Source organism: Lepisosteus oculatus, chromosome 13 (assembly GCF_040954835.1).
Source record: "Lepisosteus oculatus isolate fLepOcu1 chromosome 13, fLepOcu1.hap2, whole genome shotgun sequence".
Lineage (NCBI taxonomy): Eukaryota > Metazoa > Chordata > Actinopteri > Semionotiformes > Lepisosteidae > Lepisosteus > Lepisosteus oculatus.
In genome coordinates, this window is record NC_090708.1 from 3,278,488 (window position 1) to 3,294,720 (window position 16,233).

The 16,233-nt window shown below is 38.5% G+C and overlaps 1 protein-coding gene across 1 annotated transcript; it reads left to right on the forward strand.

Annotated features, from left to right (window-relative positions):
• Positions 1 to 8,716: 8,716 nt before the first annotated feature.
• On the forward strand, positions 8,717 to 13,224 carry LOC138242226 (extracellular calcium-sensing receptor-like). Its single transcript, XM_069197688.1, has 6 exons — positions 8,717 to 8,978; positions 9,447 to 9,735; positions 10,384 to 11,214; positions 11,360 to 11,587; positions 12,115 to 12,238; positions 12,314 to 13,224. The coding sequence occupies exons 1-6, from the start codon at positions 8,767 to 8,769 to the stop codon at positions 13,222 to 13,224; spliced, it is 2,595 nt and encodes an 864-aa protein (XP_069053789.1). The 5' UTR covers positions 8,717 to 8,766.
• Positions 13,225 to 16,233: the final 3,009 nt, after the last annotated feature.

Genomic DNA, 16,233 nt, shown 5'->3' on the forward strand with positions numbered 1-16,233 from the left:
TGTGTCTGAACAATTGTGCTCAAAGAGCTCATGTTTTTCTGTTCAGGAGTTATGTGTTTCCATTTAAAGTTTGTGTGTGTTGTGGTTGTCATGCGATTCAATTACAACTGCAGGACTTTGCACATTTCAGACTTATTTTGTTCACAGACAAAATAATACAATGCAATTTGTAATCAGAACTCTTTTGAATACTTCTAATGGATCCATGATTTCAACTACTGAAGAAAACCACCCAGTTGTTGATATATCTTTTGATCCTCCACTTTTTAAATGCCTGAAAAAGACAACGAAGTCGCTAAAATTACTATTAGTTGTGGCTCTGTGGCTTTAATGCAGACTTTGATCCAGTAAAGCAATTGCAGTCCATGAAAATTCAAAGCTTCTTTGCAGAGTTTGCTCCAGCCAGCTAGGAAGAGCTCCTCCGTTTACTATTGGACAAAGTCAATATTCTCATTCTTGAATCTGAATTGAACTTTGAGAAATCAGAAAATGCAGAGAGGTCCTGGAGCTTCTGTGCGGAGTTTGCGACGGCCAGCAGGGGGAGACACTCCTCTGACAGGGCAGGAGGCTCCAGCCTGTGTCCCCAGGCCTGCGGGCTGCCTGGGCTCCGCTCAGAGTGCAGGCGGAGGAGGGAGTCTGCCTGCAGCCCAGCTGGCAGGGCGGTGGGGAGGGAGACACTGGGGCTGTGAGCGAGGCCTCTCACCCCTGGGGCAGCTGCCGTCTCAGACTCTGATCGATAAAGACGCTGCACCACTCACACTGAGCCGTCACTGCTGGGGGCATGAGACTGATTTTCTTATATTTCACTGGCCCAGAGCGGGTTTCACAGGGCTAAGTGAGCTCTTAACATCTCTTGCAATGTTTCCTTCCTAGTCCATATACTGTATATAGATTTCAAAGCAGTTCTGTCAAACAGTGATAACCTCTGCCCCCTCTATTTTAGGTATTACTGTATATAGGTACTACTAAACAAATATGACCAAAGCATGTACAGTCTTGCTCACTTATACTGTATTGAGGTATGAAAAAGAAATAACAGCAAGCAAGGCAGGACAAGGCAGCAGACCTTGCAGGATACAAATGCATCAGTTTTTTGTAGGCAGGAAATTAAGAAACTGAAGGGTCTAAGCGAATCATTCGGCGCTTAGCTGGATCAAGCACATTTAATAATTTCATTAATTTAGATTCATATTCTTATACAAAGCCCACATAATTTCATCTCTAAAAATATTGTCTTTGAAGATGAAAAAAACATTGTATTGCTGTAATACCACTCTTCAAGGTTCGGGGAAGGGAAAAACAAATGGATTTATAATGGATTGCGTTTACTCTGCAATTAAAGGTCGAGAATGAAAATTCAGGGATCGTTCACCCTGGAGCTTGTATTTCAAACTCTAGCCACAAGAGGGAGGCTTTCACTTTGAAAAACAAGCACACATTGAAGAGGCATTAATTCAATTCAAGGTGCTTTATTAGCATGACCGATGGGTACAATCAGTGTTGCCAAAGCAAATAAAGTAATGATATTTACATAAAACACAACAAAAAATAAAAGTAAAATAAAATCTACAGACATATTACAGACATTTACAACAAACACATATTATATAGTCTTTGACTATGAGTATTTAATCAATTATTAACAAATTTATAGTCATAAATTTGGTGGGGGCAACAGGAGCATTATTAAGTGTAGAGAGACTGTTCTTACCTGCTTACTTTGTCATTTGAATTTTTAGACATATCATAAATTTTATACAATATTAATTAATTTAAAAACACTTAAATTTCGATGACTTTAAACTTTAAACCGAGACCCAGAAGCATGTATAATTATGCTGAAGAAAAGGGAAGACATTAAATTATTATTATTATTATTATTATTATTATTATTATTATTATATCATTATAAATTGTACAAAACAGCTAATTATATAATACTACTGATATGTTCTGGTCTATTTTTGTTTTTTTTAATGTAATTCATACAGATTGTATGTATTTTATTATATTTAGGTGAAATAAAATTCTGTAACAACCCATATAATTAGCATAATTGATGTGAAAATGCAATTTACAGGTGTTCTACATTGTGATGCTTATGGCACAACATTTAAAGCATATATAAATACACATATCCAAAATTAAGGCAATTATTGAATGTGCATTTTAAAGTGCATTAAAAATTACCAACAATTAGAGTTTGTCTCATTCCTTCTCATTCTCCATGTTTGTGCACTATATTCTCTCAGACCCCTGGTGTCAGACACCAGTGCTGTGATGAGGGACGAGTGCTGCTACTCCTGCTAACTCAGCAGGCCAGAAGGCATCACTGAGGCCAGCAGGACACAAACAGGGCAGTCTGGAGAAATAACGATAGATCTTCCCACAAATCTCCACCAGAGTTTCGTTGTCGGTTCTAAAGTACTGTAATTGAGGAAGGTACAATTCTTTTTATGAGACGTAATTGTCTATGGCCTCTTGTGCAGATGTACAAAAAGCACCCAAGAGATACAACCACGAAAAAATGACCACACCGATCAGTACACTGATATATTATTCCTGCCTTGAATCGTACCTTGAATCCGACACTGAATAAAAAAAAAACATGTATTTTTGTACTCTAATTATGTGAAATAAAAATCAAGCTCACATATTTATATTTATCTGTAATCTTTATTAATATGGGGGTGAGATAATAGATTCGGGACAGCACTGTGATTGGCTGTTCAGTGTACAGCACTCACACACAGGTGGAGGAGCGATTTACAGACGCCAATCAATCTACACAGAATGTGGGGAACATGCAAACTCCACACCAAGCGTGCTCCAGGCTGAACCCAGGCATCATGAGACACAGTGCGAACCAACACTACAAGGTGCCAGACCCGACAGCTCAGTGAAGCAGTATTAAGCACACATCTAAGCTATTGAAAGGGTTGTTGAAAGCAGTGATATTAATACAGCTGTATGAAGTGTTTTATGACATCACACTACTGCATCGCAACATGGAAGCATCAGAATGCTAATCCAGGTGACAGAGGAATTCATGCACCGTAACCAGCCTGTATAACGGGAGGAGTGATCACATTTCATTGTGGACATCCCATAATCCCCAACGAGCTGACAAAACATCTACGGGATCTTATTGTTGAAAGTTACCAATCAGGAGAGGGGTATAAAAGAATATCAAAGGCACTGGATGTACCATGGAGCACTGTGAAGACTATCATCAATAAGTGGAGAAAATGTGGCACCACAGGGACATTGACAAGATCAGGACAACCCTCCAAAGTTGATGACAGGACAAGGAGCAAAGTTATCAGGGAGTCTACCAAGGGGCCTACAGCAACATTAAAGGAGCTGCAGGAATTTCTGGCAGGTATTGGTCACTCCTTGCATGTGTCAACAATCTCCCGTATTCTGCACACGTCTGGGGTTTGGGGTAGGGGGCAAGACGGAAGCCATTTCCAAAAAAAGAGAACATCCAAACCTGTCTACATTTTGCAAATCAAATATGTTCAATCACCCTTAAACATGTGGGAAAATGTCTTATGGTTTGAGACAAAGGGTGAACATTTTGGCCTTAATTCTAAAAGATAAATTTGGTGCAAAGACAGCACAGCTCATCAGCCAAAGAACACCATACCTACTGTGAAGCATGGTAGTGGCAGCCTCATACTTTGGGGCTGGTTCTCTTCACTGGGACAGGGGCTCTAGTCAAGATAGATGGGATAACAACTAGCTCCATATATCAAGATATTTTGGCACAAAACCTGCTGGCCTCTGTCAGAAAGCTGAAGATGAAGAGGAAGTTCACCTTCTAACATGATAACGACCCAAAGCACACATCCAAGTCAACCAAGGAATGGCTTCAGAAAAAGAAGATCAAAGTCTTGGAATGGCCCAGTCAGAGCCCAGACCTCATTCCCATAGAAAATCTGTGGAATGACCTAGAGGGCTGTGTACAGGAGATCCCCTGGCAATATGAAGGAGCTTGAACTTTTTTACAAGGAAGAGTGGGATAGAATTGCAAAGTCTGCAAAGTTGATAGAGACTTATTCACAAAGACTTACTGCTGTAATAAATGCAAAAGGTGCTTCCACAAAGTATTAGTTTGGGGGGGGGGGAGGGGTGTTGTGCAGACTTATGCAACATGGTGTTGTAGATTTATTTTTTTTTGTATTTAAATTATTTTTCCTAATAATTATCTATTTGTTTTTCTCTTGAATTTTGTTGGTTTCAAGTTCCCATTTAAATTACAAAAACCTACAATTTCAATAAGGCTGTTTAGACTTCTTATATCCACTATAGTTCTCAAGGTCTCTGAATAAAAATGATCTGGAAGAAAGCAGGTTTCCTTTTGACATTCCCCTGCCAATCACTGTCTGGGCTTGTCTTCCTGGTCACTGTGCAGATTGGCCCACCTGTTCTGTGCTGCTCTGTAATCAGCACTTCTCCTGTCCAAGATGGCTCTTGTGCTGTAGATTGGCAGCTTCTGGGATCGTCCAGCCCTTCGTCCTCCTCCTGGCAAGAGGATGGTGAGGAGGATGGAGGCAAGGAGAAGATGAAGGTCACATCAAGATATCTTGCAGAAGAGGAGTCTCTCAGCAGCACAGACTCCTGTGAGGAGGGTTTGTACGTCCTGTGGGCTGACATGAGCTCAGAGGAAACAGAGCTGTAAAAAAAAAAACTCAATAAAAAACATTCAATTGAAGACATTCAATAAAAGAAATCTGTGTTTATGTTTTTTCATTATAAAAAATCTCTAAGAAACTGGACTGACAGTATCTCATACCTGATAAGAATCACATTGTATTTTATTATTTCACATGAAGCATGGCTCATTACACATATTGGTAACAAATAACGATATGTTTTGGAGTGTTTTCTGAATGGTATAATTTTATACAGGAACACATTTGACTCTTAATCTCCCAAGTGTTCCCTGATGACAGTAGGGACAGTATCCTGCAATACCTCTGTAACACAATTGGGGGGTTTGACAGATTCCAAAGATACAGTTTGTGTATTCTTGGTTAATCAAGTGTACAACCAATAACACAACATAAACAAATCTTTGTTTTCCTTCGAGTTTAAGGAACATACAATTATCTCAGTCCTCCAGGGATTCTCCTAATTCTCAATTACTTACATATTGCTGCTACAGATTTCAATAGCTGATTAGACGGCTTTTTGGGTAGCTATATAGGAAGTGATCATTTTTTTGTATGAAGAGAAAGCTACCTCTTTTGTGTCTGGTTTCAACCCTCTGTCTCTTTCTTTGACTCAGATCCCTTCTTTGACTCACAAAGATGAAGTTACCTTTCTTGCTGTATTTTTCATTTGTGTCTCTTAAAACACAGTATCGAGCAGAAGAATCCACGTGTAAGCTTCATGGGAGATAATCTCATTATTTCATTTCATATTTCATTTAAATATAAACCTAAATGTGAAAGGTGAATTGTACAGTACCTAAGATTGTATATATCAATATCAATATCAAAGAGCCGGCATTCTGTTCTGCACCCTGGTGCAGGTTTTAATCTGTGTGCTCTGGCTGACACTGTCGCCACCCTATCCATCAAGGCTCTTGGAGCAGAGCGCAAAAATTATTCTGGAGTGCAACGTGGGCTCTGTGCTGGGATTTGCCTGTGTTCTGGGCTATATCGGCTGCCTGGCCTGCGTCTGCTTTGTCCTCGCATTTTTAGCCAGGAAACTCCCAGACAACTTCAATGAAGCCAAGCTCATCACGTTCAGCATGCTCATCTTCTGTGCGGTCTGGGCCACTTTCGTACCAGCTTACATCAGCTCTCCAGGAAAGTACACAGTCGCTGTTGAGATTTTCGCTATTCTGTCATCCAGCTATGGTCTTCTAGTGTGCATTTTTGTCCCTAAGTGCTACATCCTCCTGCTGAAGCCTGAGAGGAACACTAAAAAGCAGCTGATGGGCAAGGTGCCATCTAAAACCAGTTCTTAAAATATCTGTAAATACATTTTGAAACATATTGTTTGTAAGATCGTGACAGTGTCTAGTGTTAGAATAGTGTCTGCCTTCTGGAGCACTAATGAAGGTTTTAATTTAACTTGTTTTGACATTATTGCATAAAATACTCCCTCCTTTTTATTTGGAAGCTTCTATAAGAATAAATAAAATTTTCTATAAAAAATGTATCTAAAGGTTATGTTCTTCTCCCCAAATCAATGTAGCATTACCTACAGTACTGTACAGTATGTCCTTGTTTTTATTGCAGGATTAGATAGGCACATGCTTTGTCACATGTGCATGTGAATCTCTCTTCAAACCCCCCTCTGAATGTGTTATAATGAGAGTTTGTGCAGTTACACAACATTACCTCAATCTGATATGCAATGAGTAGCTGAAAACAATCAAGAAATGCTTTGTTAAAGAAGTGAGTAGGCGGGGTTAAACCATCCATATTTTTTTGTTCTCACTGATTTATTAACACTTTTTGCTTCATCCCGTGTTTTTTTTAAAGGATCATTTCTGAAGCACATTGTTTCTCATTTTGGCAAATATGTAAATCTTGTCCATTGTCTCCTTTGTTCTTTGTTATTTCTATTATTGTATTAACAACTACTGGCCCTCTCAGATTGCATTGTTCTTAAAATAAATGAAGATCTGGTTTTCAAATAGTTTGCTGTATTTTTATTCTTTAGAGTCTTTGCAAGTATTTGTGAAATATCTATTTAAATCAAACAGGCCACTCTCTGCATGTAGGCCCTTAGCATGAAAAAGGGAGATGTCACCTGACCCAGTCTTTTTATCTAGTGCCTCAATATTGTCAGTCTTTCTCACCCAGTAATTCTCATTCCTTTTAAGGAATATCAGAGATAAATGCTTCATCATTCCCATGTTTTTTTAATGTGTATAAATCTAGTTCCCATAATAAATACAATATGTCACTAAAAATAAGTCTGCAAAGCCATTGAGAATGAGTGGAGTAAGACTTTGCAGTTAAGTTATATATTTTACTGCCAATGTTATGACAAAACAAATCTGAATTTAGATCTCAAAGAAAAAAAAATCTTCCATAAAATAATGCAGGAGCAAAATAATTGAACTCTGTTGTGACGTCACACTGATTGTGAGCCGAACCTGACTGAGCTTTATTGTCATATCATATTTATCACTTGCTACAGAAAAACAGACCCTTGACCCCAAAGGACCTGATGAAGACTCAGCTGTTGACTGATAATTAAAAACTGGTCTCAGGAGTCCCCGTCATGCAGGCAACATGAGAGCTGTCCTCGGCTCTGCAAGTCAGAAAAACAAACAGAGGAAAAGGTCAATGTTATAATCTTGTCAGTTACTGTATATATATTTGACTCATCAGTCATTATGTGTAACATTTTCAATCACGTCCTGCTTTTGTCAGTGAATAACCATAAAAAGACTGTGTCCATAAAGCACATATCTAGTAAATTCTCATTTTGAACTGTTGAATTTTGTTGACTTAAGACTCTCTTGTGACCTTTTTTGTAAGCCACTTCAAGCTATTGCTAGCTAAAGCTCATGAAGTAAGGAGACAGTAAAATCAGTATTAAGTCTTCTTTTGAAAAGCAACCCATCTTTCAGTTGGAAACGTGTGGAATGATTGTCACAATAAAGGAAAGAAACATCTCATTGGTCGTTTGCAATTTCTTTCCATATGAGCTTCGCTGTTACATCACATCATCAAATTTAACCTGACAAAAACTGTTCATGGAAATCTAAAAATAGAGCATGAGCCCCCTAGATTGTCTCTAGTAAATCTGTAAGAAAGTGTAATGACACAGTTGATTTTATGAATGAGTATGAGTGAGACATGAGTATCACTAGTTTGGAAATTTCCCTGTGATTGCCTGATTAATGAGCATGCAACTGAAGGGAGAGACCCCTTGCTCTCCAGCAGTCTGTCTTGCATGATCCCACCTTCCTGGGCAGGATGACCAGCTTTCTGATAATGGAGGGATGGAGTTTGGGCATTTGGGAAAATCATTTTTTTTCTCATTCTGGTCCCTGTTCAATGTTCCCACCTTGTTCTTGTATTGTGCATGTCCCCACCATTTGATTCGGTTTGCTTTTGTCTTCATGGTATCTTGAGAATAAATGAACATTTTATTCAAAAATAAACATGAACATTTCTGCAACACTGGCTGCAGGTTTTTGTCCTTCTTTCCCTTAGTAAAGAATTGAAGGTAAAAAGTCCACTGTTCATCCGAGGATCAAATGCTGAAAAGAGATTGTTTGTTTTGCTTTAAAATGAACGTTTCTCAGAATTGCATCAACTCACAATGTTGTAAGCAATTCAACAGCTTGTGTACCATGGTACCCTGGGATTTTGAGAGAATTCACAAAAAATAACATTCCAAGGGATAAAGGGCTATCCATTTGCAATTAAAATCCATATAAAGCGTTTTTTGCAAGCTGACACTCCAGTGCTAAGTATCTAGACTGATATCTTTTGATAATCCTTTTTAAAAGAATATATATATATAATAATTATACATATTTGGAAATGAAAGGAGGCAGAAGTATGTCCTAAAATGATGTGAAATGGGAGTAAAACGCAGTATCCCTGCAAATCACATTATTTAAGGGTGGAGGCATCTGGTAAAGTAACATGTCATTCATTGTTAGGTTGCAAATAATTCGTTCTCCTTAATTTCCCTGAAGGTCAAAGTCAAATTAACTGTACCTTATAAATTCAGGGCAAGCCAACAGCTGTAGAGACAGGGTGTGCCGGGTTTTGAAGATTCAGAATGAATGTTCGGTATTGCTGGCACCTTGTTCCTCTGGTGTTCTGTTGGCTGGGAGCTGGAGAGGAAACATGTGAGCTCAGAGCAGACTTCGGGATGATAAGAGACCATAAAAAGGGGGATGTTATTCTTGGAGGGATGTTTCCTATTCATTCCAAGGGTATCAATGAGGAACAGACATACCAGCAGAAACCAGGAAAGCAACAATGTAGAGAGTAAGTGTGACGCTAAAAAATGAATGCAAAAATTCTTCCTCTACCCAGAATAAATATATCAGAGTTTATTATATCTGGCGCTTAAAGTGAATGTACATGAATATGCACAAATTTAAATTGTATTTATTCAGTATTTAATTTAATATATATATATAGGAACACAGAGAATTTGACATTTGCATAAAAGCATTACAGATGTATTCACTTTCTCTTGTAGAGATAGCAGTTTGGGTTGGTGTTTTGTATTCTAAAGGAGGGTGACTGTTGAATTAAATTAAGTAAAAGGTCAGTTGACCGTATTTATCAATTAAATTTTTCAATGAATTCTAATACTAAGATGACAAAGAAGAAATCAATAAAATCATGACATGACAGTTTAAAGGAGGTCAATAAATGAGATGAAAAGAAGGCAAAGGCAGTGTTTTACAACAGTGTGTGTTCTTGTGAAAGTTAAAAAGTTTGTCTCAGGTTTAATTTCAGAGTTTTCCGCTGGTCCAGAGCGATGGTTTTCTTCATAGATGAGATCAACAGAAACAAGACTCTCCTGCCTAACATCACACTGGGCTACACTCTGTACGACACCTGTGGAATAGAGGTGGAATCGATAAAAGCAGCAATGGCCATGATAGCCCAACCGGTGAACAGAAGCAGTCAAGAATGCAGTGGTGCCCCTCCCATACCCTTAATTATAGGGGACTCTGGATCGACACTGTCCATGGCCATCTCGAGACTACTGAACCTGTTTAACGTGCCTTTGGTGAGAACAATCCAAATGAAAAGGAACTCATGAAGTTAACAAAAACACCTTTAGATATAAAGAGGTGTGGTCTCCTGCTGTAGTAGTAGCTCGTTGAAAGTTTGCTTAATTGAGAAGAGTGAGAAAAATCAAACCAGATTACCTGAAAAAAAAATCTTTGTGAATGTTATGATCACTAGACTATACTGCAGTGCTAAATTCCAAAGTTTTATTGAACAGTTTTGACAGTCTATTTCTATGCAATCTGACTTTCTTACACAGTGCTTTGGATATGTTTGTGAATATTACGTTGTGTTTCCCTGGTGTCTTCCTTCACGTGATCTGCGCATGTGAGAATGTCGTATTGCATTTGCCAAACGATGATGAACGCAACTATGTCGAAAGACTATTGGAACAGGCTTTTCAGAAGGAGGATATCCTGTGTAAAGAGTATGGTTGTGTACTTGAAATCGTGGGTAAAAAGGAAAAGAAGAAATGTGAAAGTGGTGTCATAAATGAGGCCCTGGAAATTCCTCATCTCCCTTTATTAAGCAAATTCTAGAGTGCTCACTGAAGGAACCACAAGGGTTTCTGTTCTGCATTTTTGATGTAAAGCTGATTCCCGGTGATATTCCTAATTCATTGCCATTCAACGTTATTTCATTTCAGGTCAGTTATTTCGCTTCCTGTGCTTGTCTCAGCAATAAACAGCGGTTCCCTTACTTCTTTCGCACCATTCCAAGTGATGTGAACCAGGCCAGAGCGCTGGCTTTCCTGGTCCAGCACTTTGGCTGGACCTGGGTGGGCACAGTGGGAGCAGACGATGATTATGGCAAAGATGGGATTCAGATGTTCATCAATGAAGTGAGGAGGCTGGGTGTGTGCATTGCTTATAGACTGATTATTCCAAAGGTGGCATCCAGGGAAGAAGTCCTGAAGATTGTGAGGACGATCAGAGACTCCAAAGCTAAGGTTGTTGTTGCATTTGCTATCGAGGAGGATATATATCCTGTGATTCAAGAGTACGTACAGCAAAACATCACTGACAAGCAGTGGGTTGCCAGTGAGGCATGGGTCACCTCAACCTTAATCTCTACGAAGAAAAACCTCCTCTCCTTAACAGGCACAATAGGTTTCGCTATTCGAAGAGCAGAAATGCCTGAGTTGGAGAGTTTCCTGCAAAAGCTTAATCCTATGCTGGAACCTCACAACCTGTTTGTCAAAGAGTTTTGGGAAATGCAGTTTAAGTGCTCTTTTAATAAAACGGGATCAGATGTGTCTGCAACTGCTCCTCAGAGCAAGATTTGTACAGGGAATGAAAACCTAAGCGAAACTCCAAGCATCTACAATGATGTATCGCAACTGAGAGTGACCTACAACATGCACAAAGCTGTTTACGCAGTGGCACATGCGTTACACAATTTGCAAGTTTGTGAGAGTGGCAAAGGACCATTCAATAACAACACATGTGGAAATATATATAATCTACAACCGTGGCAAGTAAGTACATTATCTAAATTTCTATATGTTTATTGAAAATAGGCCATCAGCACGGCTTCAGAATGAAAATGATGTAGAATAGTTTCTTTCAATCTGAGAAGAGAAAGGTCAATGGCAATCTAATGATAGTGTATCAATGCCCTAGGTGGTACACTATCTAACGGAAGTAAAATACACAAACAAGTTTGGTGATACTGTTTATTTTGACAAAAATGGTGATCCGGTGGGATCTTATGACATTCTAAACTGGCAAAGAAATCCATCTGGATCCATTAAATATGCAACAGTTGGACGGTTTGATTCATCTCTGCCTTTAGAACAGCAGCTTGTCTTCAATAAGGATGAAATTATTTGGAATGGAGAGACGACAGAGGTGAGTTGCCTATACACCACCTCTCCATCTGCTACTTTGAAAAGTAGCTCATGCTACAGTATGTTTCTGTGCGCACATGATTGGTGTTCTAAGGTTTACATAAGCCACCAGTCTAAAGAAAAAAAATGTACATATTCAGTCAATAAAAAAGTTCAAAACTGACCCAAGGTGTACTCAAGATAAATTATTTTTCATAGATGAACTGTAAAGCAATATTAGGTGTCCTGTGTTTACTGCACCGTTTTGGTGTATCCGCATTTCCAATTCTGCAACATTAAAACTGACATATTCTTATCCTGTGAGGTTTGCGTTGTTTCCTTGCATCTTCTTGTATTTTTTTCTTTCATCTAGTGTTCCAAAAACATACTGTTGTTTCAGAGAAAATCACCTGAAGCTGTCAAAACCTTTGTGATATGGCTATTAAAAGACTTAACAAACACATATAACTGGGATACTATGAAAATGCTGTTAACAAATGGAACAATATTAATTGAACATCATGATCATATGTGATTAATTTGGCACAGGTTCCTAGGTCAGTGTGTACAGAAAGCTGTCCTGTTGGCTACAGAAAAGCTGCCCGTGTTGGACAACCAGTTTGCTGCTACGACTGTGTCCCATGTGCCGATGGCACCTTTAGCAATTCCACAGGTAGATACAAATCACTTCTGCGCTGAAGTGTTTGTTTCCAGGTGCCCTAGATGAGACAGTTTCCTTTCCCCTCAGATCAAGCAGAATGTGCTCCGTGCCCGGCGGATTTCTGGTCCAGTGGGAACAGAACCGGCTGTGTTGTGAAAGACACTGAGTACCTCTCCTACTCGGAGGGCTTCGGAACGGCTCTTGCCACTGTTGCTGTTTCCGGGGCGGCCATGACGACGGCGGCGGCAGCCATTTTCCTGCGGCACCGGGACACGCCGATTGTTCGCGCCAACAACTCAGAGCTGAGTTTCCTTCTGCTCTTTTCCCTGATGTGCTGTTTCTTGTGTGCTCTTACCTTCATAGGACAGCCGACAGAGTGGACTTGCTGCCTAAGGCGGACCTCATTCGGACTCAGTTTCGCCCTGTGCCTCTCCTGTCTGCTCAGTAAAACTGTCGTGGTTCTTATGGCTTTTAAAGCTGCCCTCCCAGGGAATAAGGTTACGAAATGGTTTGGCCCCCTGCAACAAAGGCTTAGTGTGTTTGCCTGTGCAGCCATTCAGATTGCACTGTGCTCTGTGTGGCTCACAGTGTCCCCTCCATTTCCAGTGAGAAATACCTGGCTGTATAAAGACAGGATCATCCTGGAATGCAATCTGGGCTCCGTGGCTCTGTTCTGCTGTGTTTTAGGCTACATCGGGTGTTTAGCGTGTTTCTGTTTTGTCCTGGCCTTCCTAGCAAGAAAACTGCCTGGTAACTTCAATGAAGCAAAGCTGATCACGTTCAGCATGCTGATATTCTGTGCAGTCTGGATCAGCTTTATCCCGGCCTATGTGAGCTCTCCTGGGAAGTACACAGTAGCTGTGGAAATATTTGCAATTTTGTCCTCAAGCTTTGGGGTGCTTTTCTGCATCTTTATTCCAAAATGCTACATTATCATATTCCTGCCAGAGAGGAATTCCAAAAAATTCCTCATGTCTCAAACACGATCTGTGAAATAGTGCAGTCATGTATGTGTTATTTTTTAATTTATTAATTAAATAATAAATTATTAAAATAATAAATTAATACACAAATTTGTCAAGCGGTTTGAGACATGTACAACAAAGGAAGGTTGGACTGATTGACATCTTTGTAAGACCACATTAATGTGCACCACTTCTATTTTACCACTAGAGTTCACTACTATATCAGAAAGAAGTAGGAGTCAGAGAGCAATTAGCTGAGGAAGAGGAAAGAGAGAGAGAGGAAGAAATATGTAGACATGCTCTCATGCTGTGCTCCATTCAGAAATAATACTGCTCAACAACAAAGATCTGGATTTAGTTATACATACCTGTAGCAAAACAATGAAAGGAAGAACCATTATCAGATTTAAAAAACAATCATGAGAAATGTGAAATATATTGTTTTCTGTTCATTAGTAGTTCAATTAGGAGATTCCAAAAGGTTCTGCAAGCTCTTGTTATATAACACTCACGAAGAATGTGAAGTTATAGTGGCTGCAGACATTTACTTCTGACACCAGTACTGTCACACTGATACCCTTGTGGGCCTCTGAGTAGCTCTGGAAAATGCTGTTTGCACACAAGGACTTGTAGAATGTGTTCAGGGCCCCACTAGAAAAACAACTACCTTTTCTGGCATTGATGAGCCAAAGATTTAAATGTTGTTGTTTAATATGTATGCATGATTTAGGACTGCTGTTGTTTATTCATGTTTTTCTACATTTATACTGTAGATTGAATAATATGTGTGTATCCTGGGTTTCAAAGCAATGATTTTATCGTATTTACTTAGCTTGTGAAATAATATGAACAGACTGTCAATATCCTGCCTTTGACATTGTGCCAGTAATTCAGTTCGCCATGGTATACAGATGTACTGGCTATTGCTTATATGTTAAAATGCATTGACAGTACTCTCCTCTCACTACCACAGAGCATCGATTACAATAAAACATAATATGTTGCTTGCACTCAAAGATGGTGCAGTGCTGTGTATCACAAAACAAGGGCTTTTGTGAGCTCCTCATTTTAGTTATAGTACTGTGAGGATATCCAGAATACATCTGTTTTGTCTAGAATTGCAATGCTTTTGGTAGCTGTTCAAATCTGTTTAATTGAAATAATTATTTACTTAGGTGGTCCTAGTTATGATCTTTCAGTTCTCTTCAGTTGTAGAAGGTGAAGACAGAGAACAGATCTTGTCACATCATTCCCACTGTCTGTCTTATTTACCATATGCTAGTGAAGTACTGTTTGCTTCTCTGCCCCCCAAATAAGCTAATGAAGACCCAGGTGTTCACTGCTAATTAAATTTTGCTCCCAGGAGTCTCCACATGGCATGAGATCTGAGCACAGAAAGACAAAGAAGCAGCAGTGTAATAGATTTTAAAATGAAAGAAAAGTACTAAGTTATCTGGTATAAGTAAATTTATCTAAATACATTTTAAGATAACTTTTCAGTCATTTCCCAATGGTATAATACCTTTTGTACTTTGCAGAATTGAAATGTAATGATAATTTTGCATTTGAAATGTGCTGGAAAATTGTTCAAAATAACCTAAGGCCAAAACCCAGACACACCAACCAGATATAATAACATATTTTACATGTTAATTACATTATGCATACATAATTTGAAAACTCAATATTATATTAATGTGCTGCTTAAAAATTAATCACAGACTGAATTACAATAGATGCACAGTACTGTTTAATAATGAATTAATTATTAATGTTTTGCTCTTAATTTTAACAACATGTATTTATAATTTCTTCTCATTTTCCTTTTTATGTTTTGAGTGTCAGAAAAAAAGCAAAAAATAATTTAAATGTAAGCATTCTGCACCGTTTGCAACAGCTGTTTTATCTCGCTTGCTTGAAACCCAAAACAGCACCTCCTGGTGGGAAATCTGAAGAAAATTATTTTCTGCGTTGACAGCCAAAAAGACATCAGACAAGAAAGAACACATTTCTGGACATGCAAAAGAGCTAACAAAAGGTTTCCCTTGTTAATGATTATTTGCTAAAAAATCACAAATATTAAAAAACAGCTACTACCATAGGGCACTTTGAACTTTGAATTTGTCGTTTTTTTATTCCCTAAACTTCTAAAAGTCAATTGAGAATAAATTCTAATTTAGAGCTTGCACCTGAGAATCCATTACTATCCCATGTGCTTAGTTCAGCAGTATCCTCTCTCTGTCTGGTCCAGATCCCTAACCATCACTCTGTGCTGCAGCATGAAGTTGTGACAGTTGTCAAACATCTGTAAGTGGTGTTCAGGCAGATCAGTCTTTCAACACCTGAAGAGTTGCAGCTGAAGTCCATCTCACACTCCTTATTACAGTAGTTATCTTACATCCCTCTGGGTCATTCAGTAACCCCTCAGACCCATCATTTTTTTCAATGATTTCCCTTCACACATATTTCATTCTAAATATGTCTTTTAATTTAAATACCTATTACAACGTTTTAGTTTACAATTCTACCTTTGAGCAGTGTTTAACACATTTTTACTAAGTCCTGAGATGACACAGTGCTTCTGGTTAATATTCTGAAAATAAACAATGGTACAATAATATTATATAAATATATATTTAGAGTTTAGAAATTGAAAGTGATTATCTTGGACTGATAGTCATTTTTCTTATATCCTTGAAAATAACAATAAGTGCTCTATGGAAACTTTCAAAAACACCTCAGTATAACTATTTTAAATAGACAAGTGCTTCAACTGACAAACAATGTATAGAGTTGTAACTCTAGTGGGGTTTTTTTCAATTCAGATGTAATTTCTAAGTGTCAGAGCGCCATATTTAAAACAAAGTTATTTATTTAGGAAGTGTTCAAGTTATATAGTTCACAACACAGCTTGTTTGTGAACTCATTATAACAAGTATACTGATGTCTACAGAAGTGCAAAAACAGGTTGCTATATCCATTAGAGATCGTGTAATAACATCTGTTAAAAAATACCATTCTATTACATCACTTTTGGGGAAA

Excerpts from the sequence above, each read along its gene's own strand:
- LOC138242226 (XM_069197688.1), top strand. The coding sequence starts at position 8,767 with ATGAATGTTCGGTATTGCTGGCACCTTGTTCCTCTGGTGTTCTGTTGG. Across the intron at positions 11,215-11,359 it reads ATAATCTACAACCGTGGCAA|GTGGTACACTATCTAACGGA; the intron begins GTAAGTACATTA and ends TCAATGCCCTAG. Across the intron at positions 11,588-12,114 it reads GGAATGGAGAGACGACAGAG|GTTCCTAGGTCAGTGTGTAC; the intron begins GTGAGTTGCCTA and ends AATTTGGCACAG.